The following is a 22,034-nucleotide window of genomic DNA, read 5'->3' on the forward strand; positions in this document are numbered from 1 at the left end:
GAGAATTTGGCTGTAACGAATATGACCACGCTGCCACCAACTGGTGAGAGTGATCATAAGGTCTTGACCTGGAAGGTGGCTAAATGTGTAGAATTTTCAATTAAGAAAGGGTGCATGTGGAATTACCGGGCTAGTAAGTATGACAAGCTTAGGAGATTGCTTGGTTCAGTGCCATGCATGTAAAACTGCAAGGGCTGGAAGTTGAGAGTGCATGGGAAGCAGTAAAGGAGCATTTGAAGACATTTAAAGGAGAATTTGATGGCTGACTGTATACCTAGAGTCCAGATAGTAAATCAAGTAGGGGTTAAATGGATGAATAACACCATTAAGCTTGAGCTGCAAAAAAATAAACAACTGTGGAGGGAATTTAAGGAGAAAGGTGACCTGCAGGCCCATGAACAGTATAAAGCACAGGCCAGAAGGGTAACGAGTGTGGTAAGAAAAGCAAAAGCAGATTATGAAAGGAAATTATCCACGCAAGCTAAAGAGAATCCCAAACAGTTTTTTCAATATGCTGCAAGTAAAAGAAAAAATGTATATGGCAGAATAATTTTAAGGAATGCCGATGGTAGGGAGGTAACTGAATCAGTTGATATGGTTGAATTACTGAGCGAGCACTTTGCAAGAGTATATCATCCAGGTGGTGATATTGCAGGAATGAAGGTTCCAATAGCTTATATGGGAATTGAGGCGAATGAAATATTACAAAACCTTAATGTGAATACATCTGTGTGATTGGATGGTATACCAGCTCGGTTCTTACGTGAAGTGGCTAAAGAATTGTCAGTGCCCTTGACCATTTTGTTTAATTTGAGTCTCGAGTCTGGGTTAGTATCAAGGGTGTGGAAAGAGGGGAAAATATTTCCACTCATAAAGGAGGTTCCAAGACTGCTGTTGCAAATTACCGACCGATCAGAATATCAGGAGTCGTTGTCAAGGTTTTGGAGAAAGTAGTCAAGAGAAAAATACAGGAATGGATAGATGAAAATAGGATACTGTGTGGGGGACAGCATGGTTTTCTGAAGGGTAGATCATGCCTCACTAACTTGCTCATGTTTTATAACACAGTGATGGCTGAACTGGATAAGGGTAATGGGTATGCAGTGATACTTCTGGACCTGGCTAAGGCCTTTGACAGGATACCACATGGAATTCTAATCAGTAAACTGCAACATATGGGGATGGATATAGGGTTGGTGAGATGGATAGGAGGGTGGTTGATGGAGAGATATCAGAGAGTACTATATTCAAGGGTAGAGTCCAAAAGATGACCTGTGACTGGTGGTGTGCCGCAGGGTTCTGTTCTTGGACCACTACTATTTAATTTGTTCATTAATGATATACAAAAGGATCTGAGAGGAACTGTTCATTTGTTTGCTAATGATGAAAAGTTGGGTAGAGCAATAGTGAATGCACATGATGTCAAAATTTTGCAGGATGATTTGGATAGATTGGAGGACTGGGCTAAGGAGAATGGATGTCAATTTAATGTGGCAAAGTGTAAGGTTATGCATTTTGGGGTGAAAAGATTAGCAGCAGTATACCACATTGGTGGAACTGTACTCCAAGATATTGATAACGCCAGGAATTTGGGAGTGTTGGTGGATAGGAAGTTGAAGTTTAGGGGGCACATTGCAAAAGTGGCTAAATCAGCTCATAAAATCACTTGGTTACTGAAGAATACTTTGATGAGCAGAGACAAGCAAGTTATTTTTCCTCTGTATCGAGCCTTGATATGACCCCATGTTGACTACTGGGCCCAGATCTGGGCAGCAGGGTTTCTTCTTGATGGGGAGGAGGTGGAGAGGATCCAGAGGCAAGTGACCAAGATGATAGCAGATGATCCAAGATGACCAAGATGAAGGGTTTCTATAAGATTAATTCAGAGGATATTTTTCAGAACAGGACTGGTGGTGGAACGACCAGGGGCCATCCATGGAAACTGGGCAAGAGTGTTGTTAGCAAGGGTGTTAGAACTAGGTGTTTTACTTGGAGAGTGGTGAATGAGTGGAATAAGTTGCCAGAGTCTGTTGTGGGTGCCATGACTTTGAATGAGTTCAAGGCAAAGTATGATAGATACTGTGCGGATGTTGAATAGTTGTTCTTGACATGATGTTTAGGGCCTCCCTCGATGAGTCTAAGGACTTCTTGGAGTTGCCCATAATAATGATGATAATAATGATAATGATGCTTCGCTCATCATTCTCTCCTATCACACTACTCATCTGCCGACAGACATTTTCCATTCCCGAAGGAACTAGGTCGGTTATCGAAATATCTAATTCATTGATTTCCTCCCACTGTCTGCATTTTGTACATATATGCACTCCCACCTTCTCTCACCTCCCACATTGTTAGGAATGTTGCTTTGGGATTTTGGCTGTTTAAATTGGTGTTAATGAAGTCAAATATGGCAAACTTTTAATATCAGTTAAATATATTTATTGATATTAAATTATCGATATATAAGAATAATAAAATGAAAATGGATATTTTTGAAGTATTTAAACTACCCTTCTAAATCGGAACAGTCTTATCACAAAAACATATAAAGGTGATGTCCACTATTATCTTTAACTCTTGAAATCTGAATTAAAAATACTGAAACATTATTTAGAGATCATATACATCACATACATGCTCATTACACAGATTCTCACTAATAAGAAAAATCAAAAAAATATTTAAAAAATGCTAGAAAAAGTTATTTATTCTTCTTATTATTATTATTACCCCAAGACCCAATGGAGTCAAAGACTCATCTAGGAGGTCCTTTTATCATACACACACAGCTCTTCATACTGCACCTTAAACACACTCAAATTCTCTGCAGACATCATACTCTCAGGCAATGCATTCCAATAATTCACAACTCTGCATACAGAAAACTTGCTTCTCACCCCCCCCTGCTCACATCCTCCTTATACAGCTTCCAGGGATGACCTCTGTTTCTTCCCTGATTTCCCACTGTTTTCTGTAGAACCTCTCTAACATTGATCCTATAACAACTCCTTACTAACGTGTAGGTCTCTATCATATCTCCCCTCTTCTCTGTATCCACTAGACTCTGTAAATTACATCTTTTCAACCTTTCCTCATATTTGACATTCCAGAGGTCAGAAACTACCTTAATCAGTCACCTCTGGACCCTTTTGAACATCTCTTTGTTCATTTGAAAACCAGATAACCAAATCTGTGCACAGTAGTCCATGTGTAGCCTAATCAAAGCCTTATACAATGGAACAAGAATCTCTCTACTTCTACAAGACAGTGTCCTCTTCATCATTCCCAGAAGTTTATGTGTTATACTCACAATTTTGGCAATGTGTCCACTAAATTTCAGATCCTTATCCACTATCACCCCAAGATCTCTTATTTCCTCTACCTCCTACAATAAATCCCCACCAAACATAAATTCTACATTCCATCTTTGTTTCCTAAATTTTAAAACCATACATTTTGCAATATTGAACTATCATCCCCCATTCCTGTGCCCATTCACTCAAGTCTTCTTGTAAGGCCACAACATCTTCTCTACTCTTCGTAGTTTATCCCAACTTTGCATCATCTGCAAACAACTGAATATCTCCATCCAAATCTTTGCCAATATTATTAGCATAAACGTTAAACATTAATGGTCATAAAACAGACCCTTGAGGTACACCACTAGCGACTTTCCTCTTCTGGAACATTGCTCTCCCATACACAACTTGCTGATACCTATCAGATAGCCAGTCTCTGATCCAATACACTAATCTAATATCCAACCCCATCCACACTAGTTTGACTATCAACTTATCATGTGGCAATCTATCAAAAGCCATTGCGGAATTTAAGTATATTACTGTGTATCCATCTCCTCACCTTATTGTAATAAGTACCTAGTTTACTAAAACATGACCTCCCTTTAGTAAATCCATGCTCTCCATCAATGATAATACCATTGTTGTCAAACCAGTTCTGATCCTAGTTCTCACAAGATTCTCCAGCAACTTAACCACAACACCTGACACACAGATAGGCCTATAATTGGATGCTTGAGTTCTATCACCTCCCTTTTGAAGTGGCTTAATCTAGCCCTCCTTCCACTTCTTTGGAACTTGATCCAGTGCAAGACTCATATTAAAAAGATATGACAAGGCAGATGTCAACTCCCTGGCATATTCCTTCAGAATACGTGGTGATATATTATCAAGTCCCACAGCCTTACTAACATCAAGTTTGCTCAACTGCCCTTACACCTCTTGCTCACTCACAGTCAGTATCTCTTCCCCCATCATGAACTGCTCTCAATCTCTCCATGAAGTCACATTCACAAGAATGAAAGACCCTTATGAACTACTCATTAAGTATCCCCACTATAACTTCTGCAACAGTTGACCTTATACCATTTTCTCCAATCAGTGTCATCCTTCCATAATCATTCTTTTTTTTTTTGCTACATATTGAAAGAACTCCCTAGGATTCTTTTTGGCCTCATTAGCTGAATGCTGCTTATTACCTCACTTTTGCCATCCTTACCAACCAAGTCACCAGCTTTGCCTGGTTTTTGTAATCCTCATGGAAGTGGTTATTACCACTTCTCTTACGCTTTCTCCATAATGCCCTTTTTCTCTGTATAGAATGCTTAATCTCTTCATTCATCCATTTCACACAACCTTATTAACCTTCTGACCCTTCGAATACATTTAGACATTGCTTCTATTAGATAGTTTTTAAAACTCCCCCAAGCTGCATCGATCTCTATTACAGCTAACTCCTCATGCCATGCTACAGCCGCAAGCTGTCTCCTGAGCTCTTCATAATCACCTTGTAGTTCCACATATACCCTTTTCTCACAGAGGTCCTCACACTGATGCCAACCACGGTAATCACCTCATGGTCACTCTCACCAATTGGTGGACGATTTGACACTTCGTTTATAATTATATCCTGTGATGAGCTGACCAAATCCAAGACCCTCAATCCTCGCGTGCCCTCTGTTACATACTGTCTGAGGTAGTTATCCCTCAAAAACTCAAGAAACTCATTTTCTTTACTTCCAGTTGCTATCTCATCATTTCAGTCTATATTACCATAATTAAAATTGCTCATAATGATCACCCTTTTCTTATTTGCTTGACTAATTTGATTATACATTTCATTATCGCCACCATCCACATTACCTGTTCTATAACAACATCCACCCAAGTATTTGATTCCATTTACCTCTATCTCACACCATACTGCCTCAAAACCACTGGCACTATTTCCTTCTTGCATCTCTACTTTGTATGGACATAACTCTTTCTCTATCATCAATAGCACTTCCTCCTCCCTTTTTACCCTTTCTATCCTCACAAAACACATCATACCCTGCCATCTCTATTCCTGTCAGGATGCCATTCTCATCCAACCATGTCTCACTTATTCCAAAAATGTTTTGGGTGAACAGATTCAGTTAATGCAACCATTTCATTTGCTTTGTTTCTTACACTTCTAGCATTTGTATACAAACACAGCAGCTCATTCCGGGATCTATAGCTAGTTCCACTGATACCACTCATTCAATGTGATTTCTCCATATTCAACTCAAGCCATTTCCCTTTCTACTTATTCATCTTAGAACCCTCTTCAAATCCAACTGTTTCCTGTTGATCCCAGGTCATCCTCTTCCTTTCCTGTTTACACATGCATTCACATCCTCTAGAAGCATCCAACTTTCTCATGCTGTGTTCTCCTGTCTTCTCTGAGCCTCCCCATTTCCTTGTCTGTCCTGCACACCCATTCTCTATACTCATTCCGCTCACTTCTTCATTCATAACCACCTCTTCAATCTCTCCAGTCTTACTCTCCCACTCTTCCACATCGCTTCCCATTTGATCAGATTCATTCTCTGCACGCACACCAAAACCATTCAAATGCAGTCCATCACTCTTATACAGTTCACTTCATCCTTCAAACTCATCCACACATTAACAAACTGCAATCCTTTCTCCTCACACATTTCTGCTAACATATCATTCGTAATCCTTGCTCTCCGCCTCACTTCCTCAACCTCTGACATCATTAAAAAATGAATAGCTTACAACTCTACTCACCATATATATATATATATATTTAGTCCTTAGTATCTTCATAAGTCTATGCCCCACAGATGAGACCTTAATAATAATTAAAAAAAGTGTCTGGGTAGTGATCTTTCCACATACATGTCTAAAAGGAAACATGCTGTGCATTGTGGACTATTAGAACAATTTGATGTTGCATCACCTGCTACCTTATATAGACTGTATAGTCATGAAGTTATTATTATTATTATTATTATTATTACCCAAGACCCCCATGGAGTCAACGACTCATCTAGGAGGCCCTATATCCAACACACAGCTCATCATACCGTGCTTTACTTGATGTGTAAATTTTATTTGCTTATGATTGAATAAAGGATAAAAATAAGAATATAATTTATTTTCAAGTATAATTTATTTTTTGTAGCCAAGCTAAAAAAAAAAACCTTCCTACAACTTTATCTAATCTAGAGTGTGATTTTTCTAATTAGGTAGTGTGATTGTGAAGAGATGGAGGAGCTGAAGTATGGGTAGGATACTTTGGGGGGGGGGAGGTACTGAGAGAGGAAGTGAAAGGTATGAAACATGAGTCAGTTCATGTGAAGGAAGAGATTAAAAAACTTGGAAGGCTAACTGATGTGAGACAAACAGGAGGCGGTGTGAGAAAAAGATATTGAAATGCAGGATGGAGGGAGAGAAAGAAAGAGAATGGGAGAAAGTGAAGCAATGATAGAGAGATTACAGGAGCAAGTAATAGAGAGATTACAGGAGCAAGTAATAGAGAGAGAGATGAGAAGAGGCCAGATGATAACTTAAAGAATAAGGAGGGAGAGTATTCAATGATTTCTAGTATGCTGAGCCAAATGTTAGAAGAGAGTTTGCCTAGAAAAACAAGACAGGCAGAGAGAGTGAGTGTGATGACAGAGTGAGATGAGAATGTGGATGATATGATAGCAGTGATTGGTACAAATGATCAGAGAGGTGGTGTGAATCATATGATGAAAAATCTGATAATGCCAGATGGTACAGCGAAAATGCAAAAGATAAGACATTGGGCATACTGCCCAGATATGATTGTGCAGAGTAGAGAAGTAGAAGAGCAGCAATAATGAATGACAGGATAGCAAGAACATGTGTCAAAAGAGAGATAGATCTGAAATATATGGATGATTAGAGTGCATTTGTGGACAGGAAGAGCTATGGAAGTAACAACAACTGTATATGAATATGGAAGAATATAGACATCTGGATAGATTATTGAGTGTACTTCAGTGGTTGTTTTTTGGAAGTTAGTTGCTGTCGCAATATAATATATTTTGGTACCGTCGGAATCGAACGCGTAACGGTGGAAGACAAAACGAAGCTAAGTTACTGTATTTAGTTATATTTCATTTTATTTAATTATATTTAGTACTTAAATGTTCTAATGTTTGTACTTTTTTTCCTCTTATTTATTAATTGAATAATTATTAAAGATTACGCTACTCGGCAGTAAGGAATGATGGTGGATTCAGCAGCAGTCGCAAGTGCTGTAACGCCAAGTCCTCCGCCATTTAAGAACTCAATTATTAGCAATATCATAAGGGACTTTGTGGCATGCAGTACTTGCGGCATGTATGCGTCTCGTGAATTACATATGTGGCTTGTTAAAGAGAGTGGAGAGCGTATGTGCGCAAAATGCAGGCAGTTGGAGGAAATAAGTACATTAGATATATCGATATCCGACTTTGTTGCTCCAGGAACGGGGAATGAATGTAGGAAGACAAGTAGTATGATAGCAGAGAATGAGAAAATAATAGTTGATAGTGTGGAAGGTGTGAGTGACTGTGAAAGTTTGGGAGATGGTTTTGTTTGGGAGAGTGAATCTAGATTAAGAGTGACTGACCTGCAGAGGGAGATAGATGAGTTGAAAGAGGAGGTGGAATGTCTTGTGAATGAGAGCAGAAGTATGAAAGATAAGATTAGGAGAATGGAAGAGATAAATGCAAGGCGAATCAGAGTAGGAGAGAGAGAGAATTTAGAGAGTATGAGTGAGAGGTATGGGGGTGCTAGAAGAGGAGAGAATGGAAACAGTAGAAGAGAGGGAATGAGAGAGAGGTATGGGAATGCTAGCAGACGAGAGGATGGAAACAGTAGGAGAGACGGAATGAGAGAGAGATATGGAAGTGCTAGAAGAGGAGAGAATGGAAATGGTAGGAGAGATGGAATGAGAGAGAGAGGTATGGGAATGCTAGAAGACGAGCGGATGGAAACAGTAGTAGGAGAGACAGAATGAGAGAGGGATATGGAAGTGCTAGAAGTGGAGAAAATGGAAACAGTAGGAGAGAGGGAATGAGAGAGATGTATGGGAGTGCTAGAAGAGGAGAGAATGGAAACAGTAGAAGAGAGAGGTATGGGAATGAAAGAAGAGGAGAGAATGGAAACAATAGGAGTGAGGGAATGGTAAGAGGTATAATGTGTGGCGACTCAATGATCCGTGGTGTTCAAGATAGGATGCGTGAGGAGTGTTTGCCAGAGGGAACAATAGAAAGGGTGGCTATGGCAATTAAGAGAGGTGAAAGGGTGGATGAGATGATTGTGATGGTAGGAACGAATGACTTGAGTGGTAATGTAAGTCGGGCAGCGAGAGATATGAGATTTTTGCTTGAGACTGTACGGAAGAAGACAGAGAGAGGAAAAATAGTGTGTGTGTTGCCTAGGTATGATAATGATGAGCTAAGCAGAAGAGCGGTGATATTGAATGGCATAATAGCGAGAATGTGTGACAAGAGAGGACTGGTATATGTGGATGCCTGGAATGTGTTTGAGGAAAGAGAGGAGTTGTATGCGAGAGACCGTTTGCATTTGAATGAGGAAGGACGTAGGCATCTGGAGAGATTGCTGTTCTGAACGAGTCAGTGTGTCCCAGGGAGGATGATAGCAGGGGTGGCCTCTTGTGGGAATGGATACTTGGAAGAAGGGAGACAATGTCAGGTAACACTGAGCCCAGTGGAGTCCAGAAGAGATAATGCTGGGTATAGAAACAATGGCATTTATATGCTGTATACTAATGCCAGGAGTATCCGGAATAAGGGAGAGGAATTGGTGGCGCAGATAGCATCAGCCTGGCCAAAAATTATTGCGATCACTGAGATGTGGTTGACAGAAGGGGATATAACAACAGGAATAGAAGTCGCTGGGTATAGCATTTTTCGTCAGGATAGGAGGGGAAAACGTGGTGGTGGGGTGCTGCTTATGATAAGTGATGACCTATGTCCTCTAAGAGCGGAGAATTTGGAAGGAAGTGAGACAAATGATTTTGAGAGCGTGTGGTGTGAGGTAGAGGTAGGCAAGACAGGATATTTAGTGTGGTGTTGCTACAGACCCAGGAGCATGGAGGATGGGGACCAGGAGATGTTTAGACAGCTAAGTTTGGCAAGTACAAGAAGAATGATTGTTATGGGAGATTTTAACTTCAGTAGTATAAATTGGAGAGAGGAAGATGCATGTAGCAATAGGGGAATGGAATTTCTAGAATTCTTGAGGGACAAATGTCTTAGGCAACATGTAACAGAGGGAACAAGGGGTTCAAAAATTTTGGATTTGGTTATAGCATCAGAAGAGTTGATAATAACTGAGTTGATGTCTCTCCCACCAGTTGGAGAGAGTGACCATATGGTGTTGACTTGGAAAATGAATAGACATGCAGGAGTATCAAAGAGACGGGAACTTATGTGGAATTATAAGGCAGGTGATTATAATAGTCTTAGACGTCAACTTCAGGAAGTTTCATGGAGGGAGGAATTGGAAGGCCGGGATATCACCAGTGCGTGGGAAATTGTGAAAGAATATTTGTTATCAGCAATGGTAAGTTGTATACCACGAGTGAAGAAGAGGACGCAATTTGGAGTAAAGTGGATGACAAACAATATTAAACAGGAATTGCATGCGAAAAAGAGGCTATGGAAGAGATATAAGGAGATAGGTGAAGAGATGCATGAGGAATATAAGACACAGGCCAGAAGAGTGACTAGTGTGGTAAGGAAAGAGAAACTGGAATATGAGAGGAGATTGGCCCTAAGATCCAAAGAAAATCCTAGGGAATTTTTTAGCTATGTGGCCAGTAGGAGGAGAAATGACTGGAAGAATGATATTGTGGGATAAAAATGGGAATAGAGTGACTGATGCGGAGGACATAGTGGAATTGTTCAATGAACACTTTATTGGAGTATTTCATCCTAGAGGAGTCAGTTTTAATGCTAGAGGGATAGGGCTGGTTCGAGGTTTAGAGGTACAGGAGGAGAGTGTGTTTCAGATACTGAGTACTCTGGATGTCAGTAAAGCTGTGGGACTGGATGGTATTTCGCCACGAGTTTTGAGAGAATGTGCTAGGGAACTGATAGTGCCTTTAACATGGCCTTTCAATGAAAGTCTGGCTGCAGCAAAGGTGCCCAGGGAATGGAAGGAAGGTAAGATAGTGCCATTGCATAAAGGTGGTAACAGACTGGAAGTGTCTAATTATAGGCCAGTCTGTGTGTCATCAGTAGTTGTTAAGATCTTGGAGAAAGTAGTGAGGGACCGTGTACAGCATTGGGAAGATGAGGGTAATGTTATCTGTGAGAATCAACATGGATTTGTGAAAGGATGCTCTTGTTTTAGCAATATGCTAGCCTTTTATAATAAAGTTACAAGAACATTAGATGAGGGAAAGGCATATACTGCAATTTTCTTAGACTTGGCGAAGGCATTTGACAGGGTGCCACATGATAAGCTGATATTTAAGTGGCAGCACATGGGTCTGGATGTCAGATTGGTCAACTGGATTCAGGATTGGCTGTCTGATAGGTATCAGAGAGTTGTGTATGGTGGAGCAGTTTCCAGGAGGCAGAGGGTTACAAGTGGGGTCCCACAGGGCTCAGTACTAGGACCTATATTGTTTAACCTTTATATCAATGACATAGCCAGTGGATTGCAGGGGGATATTCAGTTGTTTGCAGATGATGCGAAGCTGGGAAGGATTATTAGTAATAGTGCAGATGTGGTAGCCCTGCAAGAGGATTTAAATAAGCTAGATAGATGGGCAAATGAATAGAGGTGTCAGTTGAATGCAGCAAAATGTAAGGTCTTGAGGTTTGGGAAACATCGATGGGATGCTGCATACTCTATGGGAGGAGTTATACTGGAGGAAGTAGGGGAGATGAGAGATCTGGGGTTGATGATTGATAGAAACCTGAAATTTAGGGGACATATTGCAAAGGTGGTGAAGGTAACACAGAGGATTGCTGCTATTATGAGAAGGACACTGACCTGCAGAGATAAGAGGGTTATTATTCCGTTGTATAAGTCTCTGATCAGACCACACTTGGACTATTGTTCTCAGATTTGGTCCCCAGGATTTGAAGGGGATAAATTAACTGTGGAAAGGATACAAAGATGGATGACAAAGATGGTTTCAGGACTGTACAAGGATAGTTATGAGGATCGGCTGAGAGAATGTGGACTGCAGAGTTTGGTGGATAGAAGAAGGAGAGGTGATATGATTGAGACTTTTAAACTGTTGAGAGGTGGTTACAGGGTTGACACTGGGGAGTTCTTTCGCTTGGTTGATCAGCAGGAAGGAGTGATGACAAGAGGCCATCCCTGGAAGTTACGAAAGGAAACTGTAAGCAAGAGGGTAAGGAGTGGTTTCTTTGTGTGGAGGGTGGTTGAGCCGTGGAAGCATTGCCTGATGGAGTGGTGGGAGCGAGAACGGTCAGTGAGTTTAAAGAGTGGTATGATAGACTTTGTGTTTCTCAGGGGGGGACCTCCCCTCAGTGAGTCTTGACAGACTTTATGTCTTAGGAAGGACCTCCCTCGATGAGTCTTTTGACTCCTTGGAGGCCTGAATAATAATAATAATATAATATAAATCTAGAGTTGCCAGGATGGATAGTAGCACAGGTAGTCTCTTGTGGGAAAAGTTGCTTGGGAGACATGAGAATGTATTGCATATTGCAGAGTCAAATGTGGTCTGGAGAAATATAAAAATAGGTATAGAAATACAAACAATGCATTGATGTGTCTTCATATAAATGCTAAACCTTTATATAAATGTATCACCTGCATAAAGTGCTTTGCTTTATGCAGGTGATATGGTATGCCTAAACAGATTCAGTGCAATTCTCAGAATTATTTAACTAAACTGGATAACAGCTGTAAAAAAGTTGCATGAAAATCATCAATAAAAAGACCAAAATATGAAAACAGGCAAGAATGTGGAAAACTTCAGTGCATTCTTGATGACCTCAATTCTCAATGACCTATCCAACAAGTAAAATATTTCAGCTATAAAGCATAATTTTTAGTGAAGATGGCAAATTAAATATGGAAATAGACAATAGAATATACAATGCTGCTATGGTGCAAAGCCATTTGAATAAATTTATATGTAATAAGAGAGAGAGAGAGAGAGAGAGAAATTAGCCAAAATACTAAAATAGCGGTATACAAGACAGTGTTCAAACCATTTTAACTTATGGATCTGAGAGTTGGGTTAGAAATAAGGAGTTGATCCAAGACTAGAGACAACAAACATGAGAGTTCTAAGAAAAATTTGGGTAGTCAATCACACATGGCATCAATCACAGAATCATACAGTTACGAAAGGAAACTGTTTGCAAGAGAACGCAGAGTGGTTTCTTTGCATGGTGAGTGGTTGAACCATGGAATGCATTGCCTGATGGAGTGGTGAGAGCGAGAACGGTCAATGAGTTTAAGGAGTGGTATGATAGACTTTGTGTTTCTCAGGGGGGGGAGACCTCCCCTCGATGAGTCTTGATTGTGTTTCTTAGGAAGATCCTCCCACGATGAGTCATCTGACTCCATGGAGGCCTGAATAATAATAATAAAATAATAATAATAATAATATTCCAAATAATGATATCAGGAAGAAAATTGACTTTGTTAACATTTAAAAATATGTGAGCAGAGCTAATGGAATGATTACTTAAGCAGAAGTGAAGAGGTAAAAAAGACCAAAAGGAAGACCAAGATCTAGAAGTATCGATTCAGGCAGAATTTCCATAAAAAATTACTGTAGTATTTACAAATGATAGTCTAATTTGGAAGAAAATATTGACAAGAAATTAGTAATAATGTAAATTTAATCATAACATGATTAATCTTTTTTCACACTTCCATTGCTCATACACACCAGCTCTTTCACCTATTTTACTCTTTCCTATAATAATCACTTTCTCTTCCTTGCATTCACCTTCACTCTCATTCCACAACCTGCTGTTTCTTTTCCATATCCATGCTTGCACACACACACACACTCTCTCTCTCTCTCTCTCTCTCTCTCTCTTTGTCACAGCAAACAAAAACTGCTTGAAATGTCAGACAACAAATCTATTTAAATGCAGCCTAACCCTCTTAAAATACTCCAGCTTACAATCTTCAAACTTTTTGTCTCTCAAAGCTCAGTGATCAGGCCATTCATCATTACTAGTCTCCTCTTCACCTCATTTCACTACTGTTATACCTAACCACATGCTAACCCCCTTCTCAACTGTACTGTTTTTTCTTGTCCATTACAATGACATCCTCAACTTCCAGCAACTCTGCTGCCTATGTATTCCTTTTTATACAGAGTTTTATCATCATTGTGTTACCTAGAAAACAATTATACATTATTTTTTCCACCACAGATGTAATAAGTTAATTTTTGTGTAATGCACTTTTTCGGTGTTGGTATTTTTATTATTATTATTTTTTTTCATTCTAACCTTCACTGTCTCACTCTCTCATCTTCTAGTCCAATTTCCACTTGTCCAGTGTCATCCTTCACCCTCTGTTCACAATGCTCAGCCACATTCTTCTTTCTTGAATTGGTCAATTCATAATTCAGATTACGAACATTGGAAACTTTTAATATTATTAAATATTTATTTTGACAAAAGTTGAATTACAAAATAGCTATTATAAAGATTTTATTTTTGTCTATACATGAGTGAATATATTTTCCTTTAGATAACAAGTGGAATCTTGTGAAACGTTTTCCACCATGCTCTCTTAGAACAGCACTTGAAAGATATTTAGATATTACAACACCAGCAACTCCACACATATTGAAGTTAATGTCAACAATGGCTAAAGATCCATGGGATAAATACCGATTGAAACGTCTTTCTGAGGTAAGCATTCATTAAATGAAAGTTAATTTAGAATTTTACTTTCTAATTTTCATTATACAGCCATAACTCACTAAACAAGATAGATATATTCCACACTTCTATTAACAGAATCTGTTTATCAGAGCTAGGGATCCCAGATATTGGGAAAAAATACGGAACACTTATGATGACTGAGGGTGAAAGTTTAGTATGCGCATCCATCACATATGCCAGTCTTGCAAAATGATTCTAACTTTCCAAGTGTATGCGTGGTAAGGTTTGCTATGCACACACTTTACTAAGTATAAGTAAACAAATAGTAAATCCAATTGTTAGGCTGCATATTTTCACTATCATCAATATCACGGCACACACACCAAACTGTCAATGCACATGCGCACTGTTCTAACGAACTTATCATTGTTGCAGTGTTGTCATCGCTCATCTTGAGAAAATAACAATGCATCTACAGTTCCCTGTAATGACGGAGAGCGATGTTTGTAATAGAATAGAAATTGTAACTCATTGATTTTGTTATTCAGTCTTGAACTCTAAAATACAGGACAAAAAGCTGTCCCAAAGAGTTTTCTTGGGACAACGGGATGCATTAGCCAAAAACGGGACATCTGGGATCCCTATTTTTAGCTCCGATTATCAGAGCTAAAAATAACATAGAATGAACAAGGGGATGATTCTATACACAAAATAAATATTTCAATGTATATATGTATATATATTCAAAATGAAAGATAAATTAGAAACAAATAAAATGAACAGCAAAAAACAAATATTATCATTAGGTAGACCACACATACAGATGTTGAACATTGTAGACTATTCTTTGTCTTTATTATGCTTTTTGTACACTTCTCTTCACTAAATAACTTCATTTAAAGTTCAGGTCATTTTCTGTAAGTACTTCTAATGTCTAATTTAGGCAACTATATAAGTCTTCTTTGGTAAAGATCTTTCTGCTGGAAGTTCTTTGCCATTTGCTGTCAAATTATTTTCTTTTATCACTTGTTGCTCCATCCACTCTGGAGTTTTGCATTTATTAGAGGCTTTTCATTGCTGTTCAATAAGTAGTTTCATTCGTCACTTGTTGCTCCATCCATGATCTTGCTTTTCATTTGTTAGAGGTTCGCCCATGTTGTTGCTTAGAAGAGAAAACACACATCTAGGGATAATAATTAATTCATTTTATTTAGTTATTAAATTATTAGACCAATATTCCACTTCTGTCCAAGACAACTTTGCGGACACAGACATGTATACACTTTATGTGTGCACACAGGCACACCAGTAGGAAGGCATACAAAGGCTGAGTGTAAAAAAGTGGAATCCTGAAGTCATAGCTGGCAAACACTTGGTGATGGAATCTTGCTTTTTCCTCTTCCGGACTCAAGCTGATTGTGTTTTTTCCACATATGTTTTTTCCAGTTATTATTATAAGTGTATGGTTAGTTAATACCACAGATCTGGGATATCAATATTATAAGTTGAGAGATTGATTGAGAGACAAAGGAAATTCAATAATAATATATTTATTTACAAATTACATTAGTGTAGATTTATGTTTTGCAAGGGCTATATCTTCTTCTTATTGTGCTATCTTCTATCGAAGGTCAGCGACCATCTTGGCGAACAAACTGCGCTCTTGTGCTAATCTGAGCAGTTGTGCACTGCTCTTTCCTGTCCACGTCTTGATGTTGTCAAACCATGATATTCTTTTTCTTCCACTAGTTCCTTTGCCACCAATTCTTCCTATCAAAATAGTTTGTAGAAGTTGGTATTTGCTGTTTCTCATGATGTGGCCAAGATACGATGTTTTTCGTTTCTTGATTATTTGTACAAGATGTTTAGCTTTGCCAATGGATTTTAAGACATCTTCATTGGTAATTTTTTCTGTCCATGATATCTTTAGCATTCTTCTGTATAGCCACATTTCAAAGGCTTTGATTTTCTTGATGGTTGTCGCCTTCAATGTCCATGTTCCAACTCCATAGAGCAGAATAGACCACACGTAGCATTTCAGCATTCAGCATCTGACTTCCATGTTTAGGTCTTTATTGCAGAATAGTGTTCTCATTTTCATGAAGGACTGCCGTGCAACTTCAATCCTTGTCTTTATATCTATTTCTGGATCCCACCGTTCATTAAGCCAGCAACTAAGATATTTATATCTTGACAATTGATCAATATTTTTCCCATTGAGTGTCAGTTTCATTGATGAGGCTGGATGTTTGCTGATGATCATGTATTTTGTCTTGTTGATGTTTATATTTATTCCCATTCTTTGGCTTTCTATGTATACTCTGTCAATGAGTTTTTGGAGATCCATAATATTATCTGCAATTAGCACTGTGTCATCTGCATATCGAAGGTTGTTAACAATTATTATTATTATTATTATTATTCAGGCCTCCAAGGAGTCAAAAGACTCTCGAGGGAGGTCTTTCCTAAGATATAAAGTCTGTCAAGACTCATCGAGGGGAGGTACCCCCCTGAGAAACACACAATCTATCATACTACTCTTTAAACTCACTGACCGTTCTCACTCCCACCACTCCATCAGGCAATGCATTCCACGGCTCAACCACCCTCCACACAAAGAAACCACTCCTTACCCTCTTGCTCACAGTTTCCTTTCGTAACTTCCAGGGATGGCCTCTTGTCATCACTCCTTCCCGCTGATCAACCAAGCGAAAGAACTCCCCAGTGTCAACCCTGTAACCACCTCTCAACAGTTTAAGAGTCTCAATCATATCACCTCTCCTTCTTCTATCCACCAAACCCTGCAGTCCACATTCTCTCAGCCGATCCTCATAACTATCCTTGTACAGTCCTGAAACCATCTTTGTCATCCGTCTTTGTATCCTTTCCACAGTTAATTTATCCCCTTCAAATCCTGGGGACCAAATCTGAGAACAATAGTCCAAGTGTGGTCTGATCAGAGACTTATACAACGGAATGATAACCCTCTTATCTCTGCAGGTCAGTGTCCTTCTCATAATAGCAGCAATCCTCTGTGTTACCTTCACTACCTTTGCAATATGTCCCCTAAACTTCAGGTTTCTATCAATCATCGATCCCAGATCTCTTGTCTCCCCTACTTCCTCCAGTATAACTCCTCCTATAGAGTATGCAGCATCCATCGATGTTTCCCGAACCTCAAGACCGTACATTTTGCTGCATTCAACTGACACCCCCATTCATTTGCCCATCTATCTAGCTTATTTAAATCCTCTTGCAGGGCTACCACATCTGCACTATTACTAATAATCCTTCCCAGCTTCGCATCATCCGCAAACAACTGAATATCCCCCTGCAATCCACTGGCTATGTCATTGATATAAAGGTTAAACAATATAGGTCCTAGTACTGAGCCCTGTGGGACCCCACTTGTAACCCTCTGCCTCCTGGAAACTGCTCGACCATACACAACTCTCTGATACCTATCAGACAGCCAATCCTGAATCCAGTTGACCAATCTGACATCCAGACCCATGTGCTGCAACTTAAATATCAGCTTATCATGTGGAACCCTGTCAAATGCCTTTGCTAAGTCTAAGAAAATTGCAGTATATGCCTTTCCCTCATCTAATGTTCTTGTAACTTTATTATAAAAGGTTAGCATATTGCTAAAACAGGAGTGTCCTTTCACAAATCCATGTTGATTCTCACAGATAACATTACCCTCATCTGCCCAATGCTGTATACTGTCCCTCACTACTTTCTACAGGATCTTAACAACTACTGATGACACACAGATTGGCCTATAATTAGACACTTCCAGTCTGTTACCACCCTTATGCAATTACATTATCTTACCTTCCTTCCATTCCCTGGGCACCTTTGCCAAAGCCAGACTTTCATTGAAAAGCCACGTTAAAGGCACTGTCAATTCCCTAGCACATTCTCTCAAAACTCGTGTCGAAATACCATCCAGTCCCACAGCTTTACTGACATCCAGAGTACTCAGTATCTGAAACACACTCTCCTCCTGTACCTCCAGACCTCGAACCAGTCCTATCCCTCTAGCATTCTTTCCCTCTCACAATCTTTCCATTTATTGTGATTCCCTCTGAACATTCTTCCAATGCTTTTTTAAAGATTACCTCTGCATATATGTTGAACAGGAGTGGTGAGAGCACACATCCTTGTCTCACTCCTCTTTTGATGTTAATATCACTGGTGGTAATGTTGTCTAATTGAACGGTAGCTGACTGATTCCAATACAGATTTGTTATTAGTCTTATGTTTTGTTCGTCTAGCCTTATTTGTTGAAGGACTTCTATTAAGTTAGTGTGTCTGACTTTGTAGAATGCTTTTTCAAAATCTATGAAACACATAAAGACAGATTTCTGTTTTTCTATGCCTTTTTGTATCAATATTTGGGTACAGAAAAGGGCCTCTCTAGTACCAAAACCATTCCGAAAGTCAAATTGTGTTTCACTTAGAGTTTCTTCACTTTTTCTATAAATACGATTCTGAATTACTTTCAAAAATATTTTTAATGTTTGGCTCATTAGACTAATAAGTCGGAAGTCACCACAGGAATTCGCTTTGGGTTTCTTTGGGACAGTGATAAATGTAGATTTGAGCCAATCTGATGGAAATTCATCACTTTCATATATTTTATTAAATAGTTTTTCAAGAAGTTTGATGTTATCTGGTTCTATTAATTTTAAAAATTCTGTTTGCACACCATCTGGTCCACTGGCTTTTCCTGTTTTACTTGTTCGTATAGCATTCTCTATTTCGCGTTTCATGATTGCTAGTCCTTGAATGTTATCTTTTATATTTATAGGCTTCTGTCTAGTATCATTGAAAAGTTCTGTTACATATTTTATCCAAATCTGTGCTTTATTCTCTTCTTCTAGAACTATTTTTCCATTTTCGTCTCTTAGAGACACTATTTGCTTTTTCCTCAGTTTTCCGGAAATTTCGTTGATTTGCTTATACAGATTGAAATTATCATGTTTCCTCTGAAGCAGTTCAATTTCAGTACATAAATGGCTATGTCATTGATATAAAGGTTAAACAATATAGGTCCTAGTACTGAGCCCTGTGGGACCCCACTTGTAACCCTCTGCCTCCTGGAAACTGCTCAACCATACACAACTCTCTGATACCTATCAGACAGCCAATCCTGAATCCAGTTGACCAATCTGACATCCAGACCCATGTGCTGCAACTTAAATATCAGCTTATCATGTGGCACCCTGTCAAATACCTTCGCCAAGTCTAAGAAAATTGCAGTATATGCCTTTCCCTCATCTAACGCTCTTTTAACTTTATTATAAAAGACTAGCATATTGCTAAAACAAGAGTGCCCCTTCACAAATCCATGTTGACTCTCACAGATAACATTACCCTAATCCGCTAAATGTTGTATACAGTCCCTCACTACTTTCTCCAAGATCTTAACAATTACTGATGACACACAAACTGGTCTATAATTAGACACTTCCAGCCTGCCACCCTTATGCAATGTCACTATCTTACCTTCCTTCCATTCCATGGGCACCTTTCATGCAGCTAGACTTTCATCGAAAGGCCAGGTCAAAGGCATTCAGTTCACCAACACATTCTCTCAAAACTCATGGTGAAATACCATCCAGTCCCACAACTTTACTGACATCCAGAGTACTCAGTATTTGAAACACACTCTCCTCCTGTACCTCTAAATCTCGAACCTGCCCTATCCCTCTAGTATTAAAACTGACTCCTCCAGGATGAAATACTCCAATAAAGTGTTCATTGAGCAATTCCACTATGTCTTCTGCATCAGTCACTCTATTCTCATTTTTATTCCCCAATATCATTCTTCTGCAGTCATTTCTCCTCCTACTGGCCACATAGCTAAAAAATTCCCTAGGATTTTCTTTGGATCTTAGGGCCAATCTCTTCTCATATTCCAGTTTCGCATTCCTTTCCATACTAGTCACTTATATTCTTCATGCATCTTCTCTTCACCTGTCTCCTTATATCTCTTCCATAGCATCTTTTTTGCATGCAATTCCTGTTTAATATTGTCCTGTTTAATGATAATTTAATAATAACGGTCATAAAAATATATATATCTTAGCTCATACCTGTTTTTACTTCTAAAATGAGAAAATAATTTTATGTACAACTTTTCTCAAAAAAAGAACATATTTCCTCTTTCATATCTTCTCTGTAGTATCAGTTCCTTTCCTATTTTCGTAAAATATGAAGATAATTTTGAAGTTCTCTTTTTCCTTGTGGAAATTTCCTCCTTATCCTTAAATACAAAAAATTCATCTCTTTCAGGTTTACTTCACTTATCTGGAATACATTTTCTGCGCATACTGCATGAAAAGTCCATTGCTTCAGGAGAAACTATATAATCATTTTTATCTATCAAGACTTTGCTTCATATAAAAGAAATTCATCCATTGATTTTGCGATAACTGTTTTTGTTTCCCTCATAACACTCTTTTCCACCTTTTTGGCTTTCAGAAATTCCTTAAAACTCTCTTTCTCTCCTAATCTTCCAACTTTTTTTTTGAAGCATTTTCTCTCTCTCTCTCTCTCTCTGTTCTCATAATGCAACAGCTATTCTATTATTCTCTCTTGTTTGGAAGTACAATGTTTGCACAAACATGCTACTGCCTGACGTGGTAAGCAATATGACAGTGAAATGAAGGTTGCTTGTAAACAAGGCTGCAGTTCTTCAATGCCATGAAAATGTCATCAGAAAGTTCAATATTTTCATCTCTCAAGATAAAAACTACATTAGAAGTGTATCCTTTTTACAGAATAAATATCACAATCAAAACAGTTTTCGATGGACCATAAGTATACATAGCTTTCTTATATAAAATTTCTAATTATTACAAAAAAATAATGCATTTTTTTGCTATACATTTTGGAAATGTTTAACTGCAAAATAAATAATAAAACCAAAAGTTATCTTTTCCTTTTTTATTTATTTTATCAAAATCAGCCACTGTTTAAAAAAATCACATAAGAAAATCTGATATTGCTAAACAGCACATATCCTACAATTGTTTCCCATATTTTGGTCAAGATCAGACAGCCATGATTCTAGGAAGTCTTTCAGATTTATATTTACTTCTGTATAACATGGAGATTCCTCTACTTCTTAGATCCAGTGATACAGTTCAATGGAATGATCTTCCACCCCAGTAGCAGTGTAGATCATGGATATAACTGTTATGCTCATTTAATCATAATTGCCATGAGTGGTTAGCGTATCCAGCCGAAAGGCTGCGGGTTCAAATCCTGCTGTGGGCATGGATGTTTGTGAAGGTCTGTAGAAAAACTAGTGATAGTGGTTGGCAGTAGATGGCGTTGGTGTAGTTGGGGTCAGTTGGTGGAGAGAGAGAGCTGTAGAACAGGTGCCCTCCCTCGATGAGTCTTTGGACTCCCTGGAGGTGTCTAATAATAATAATAATATGTTAGCCTTTCTTCTCAAGAACAGGAAATAATGTAGACACTAGGATGAGCTAGATGATGGAAAGAATATTTTTGTGAACAGATAAGGATATTGGAGGAGATTGGAGAAAAGGACTTAGTGTCAACGGCTTACATGTTTAACAAGAATCTTGCAGTAGCACAAGTCTCAAAGACATGGAAGTAAGGTTCTGCTTCGGAGGCAGTGATAAAGTTAAGGAAAATTATAGGTTGATCTGTATATCTGGAGTTAAGGTGTTGGAAAGGTTGCTGAGATACTGCGTAGAGGGAGGGTCAGTTGTTCTCACCCTGTTTCCACCCATTCTATGAAAAATATGATCCACATTAATCCAGTAATACCTTACCAACTTCCATCCCTCTTCTATCCACTAAATTATTATTATTATTA

General features: G+C 38.7%; 1 protein-coding gene across 2 annotated transcripts in view; it reads left to right on the forward strand.

The window, feature by feature from the left end:
• The window catches only part of LOC150107093 (nitric oxide synthase 1-like), a 281,501-nt gene that overhangs the window by 190,655 nt on the left and 68,812 nt on the right, over positions 1 to 22,034 (forward strand). For both annotated transcript variants that reach the window (XM_090391631.1, XM_090391632.1), the window contains one exon: positions 14,040 to 14,203. In XM_090391631.1, coding sequence (XP_090247757.1) covers positions 14,040 to 14,203 — 164 coding nt within the window. The remainder of the gene's footprint in view (positions 1 to 14,039; positions 14,204 to 22,034) is intronic.

The sequence above is a fragment of the Typopeltis vanoorti genome, chromosome 4 (assembly GCF_054136105.1).
Source record: "Typopeltis vanoorti isolate ZY-2024b chromosome 4, IOZ_Tvanoo_1.0, whole genome shotgun sequence".
NCBI classification, from domain to species: Eukaryota; Metazoa; Arthropoda; class Arachnida; order Uropygi; family Thelyphonidae; genus Typopeltis; species Typopeltis vanoorti.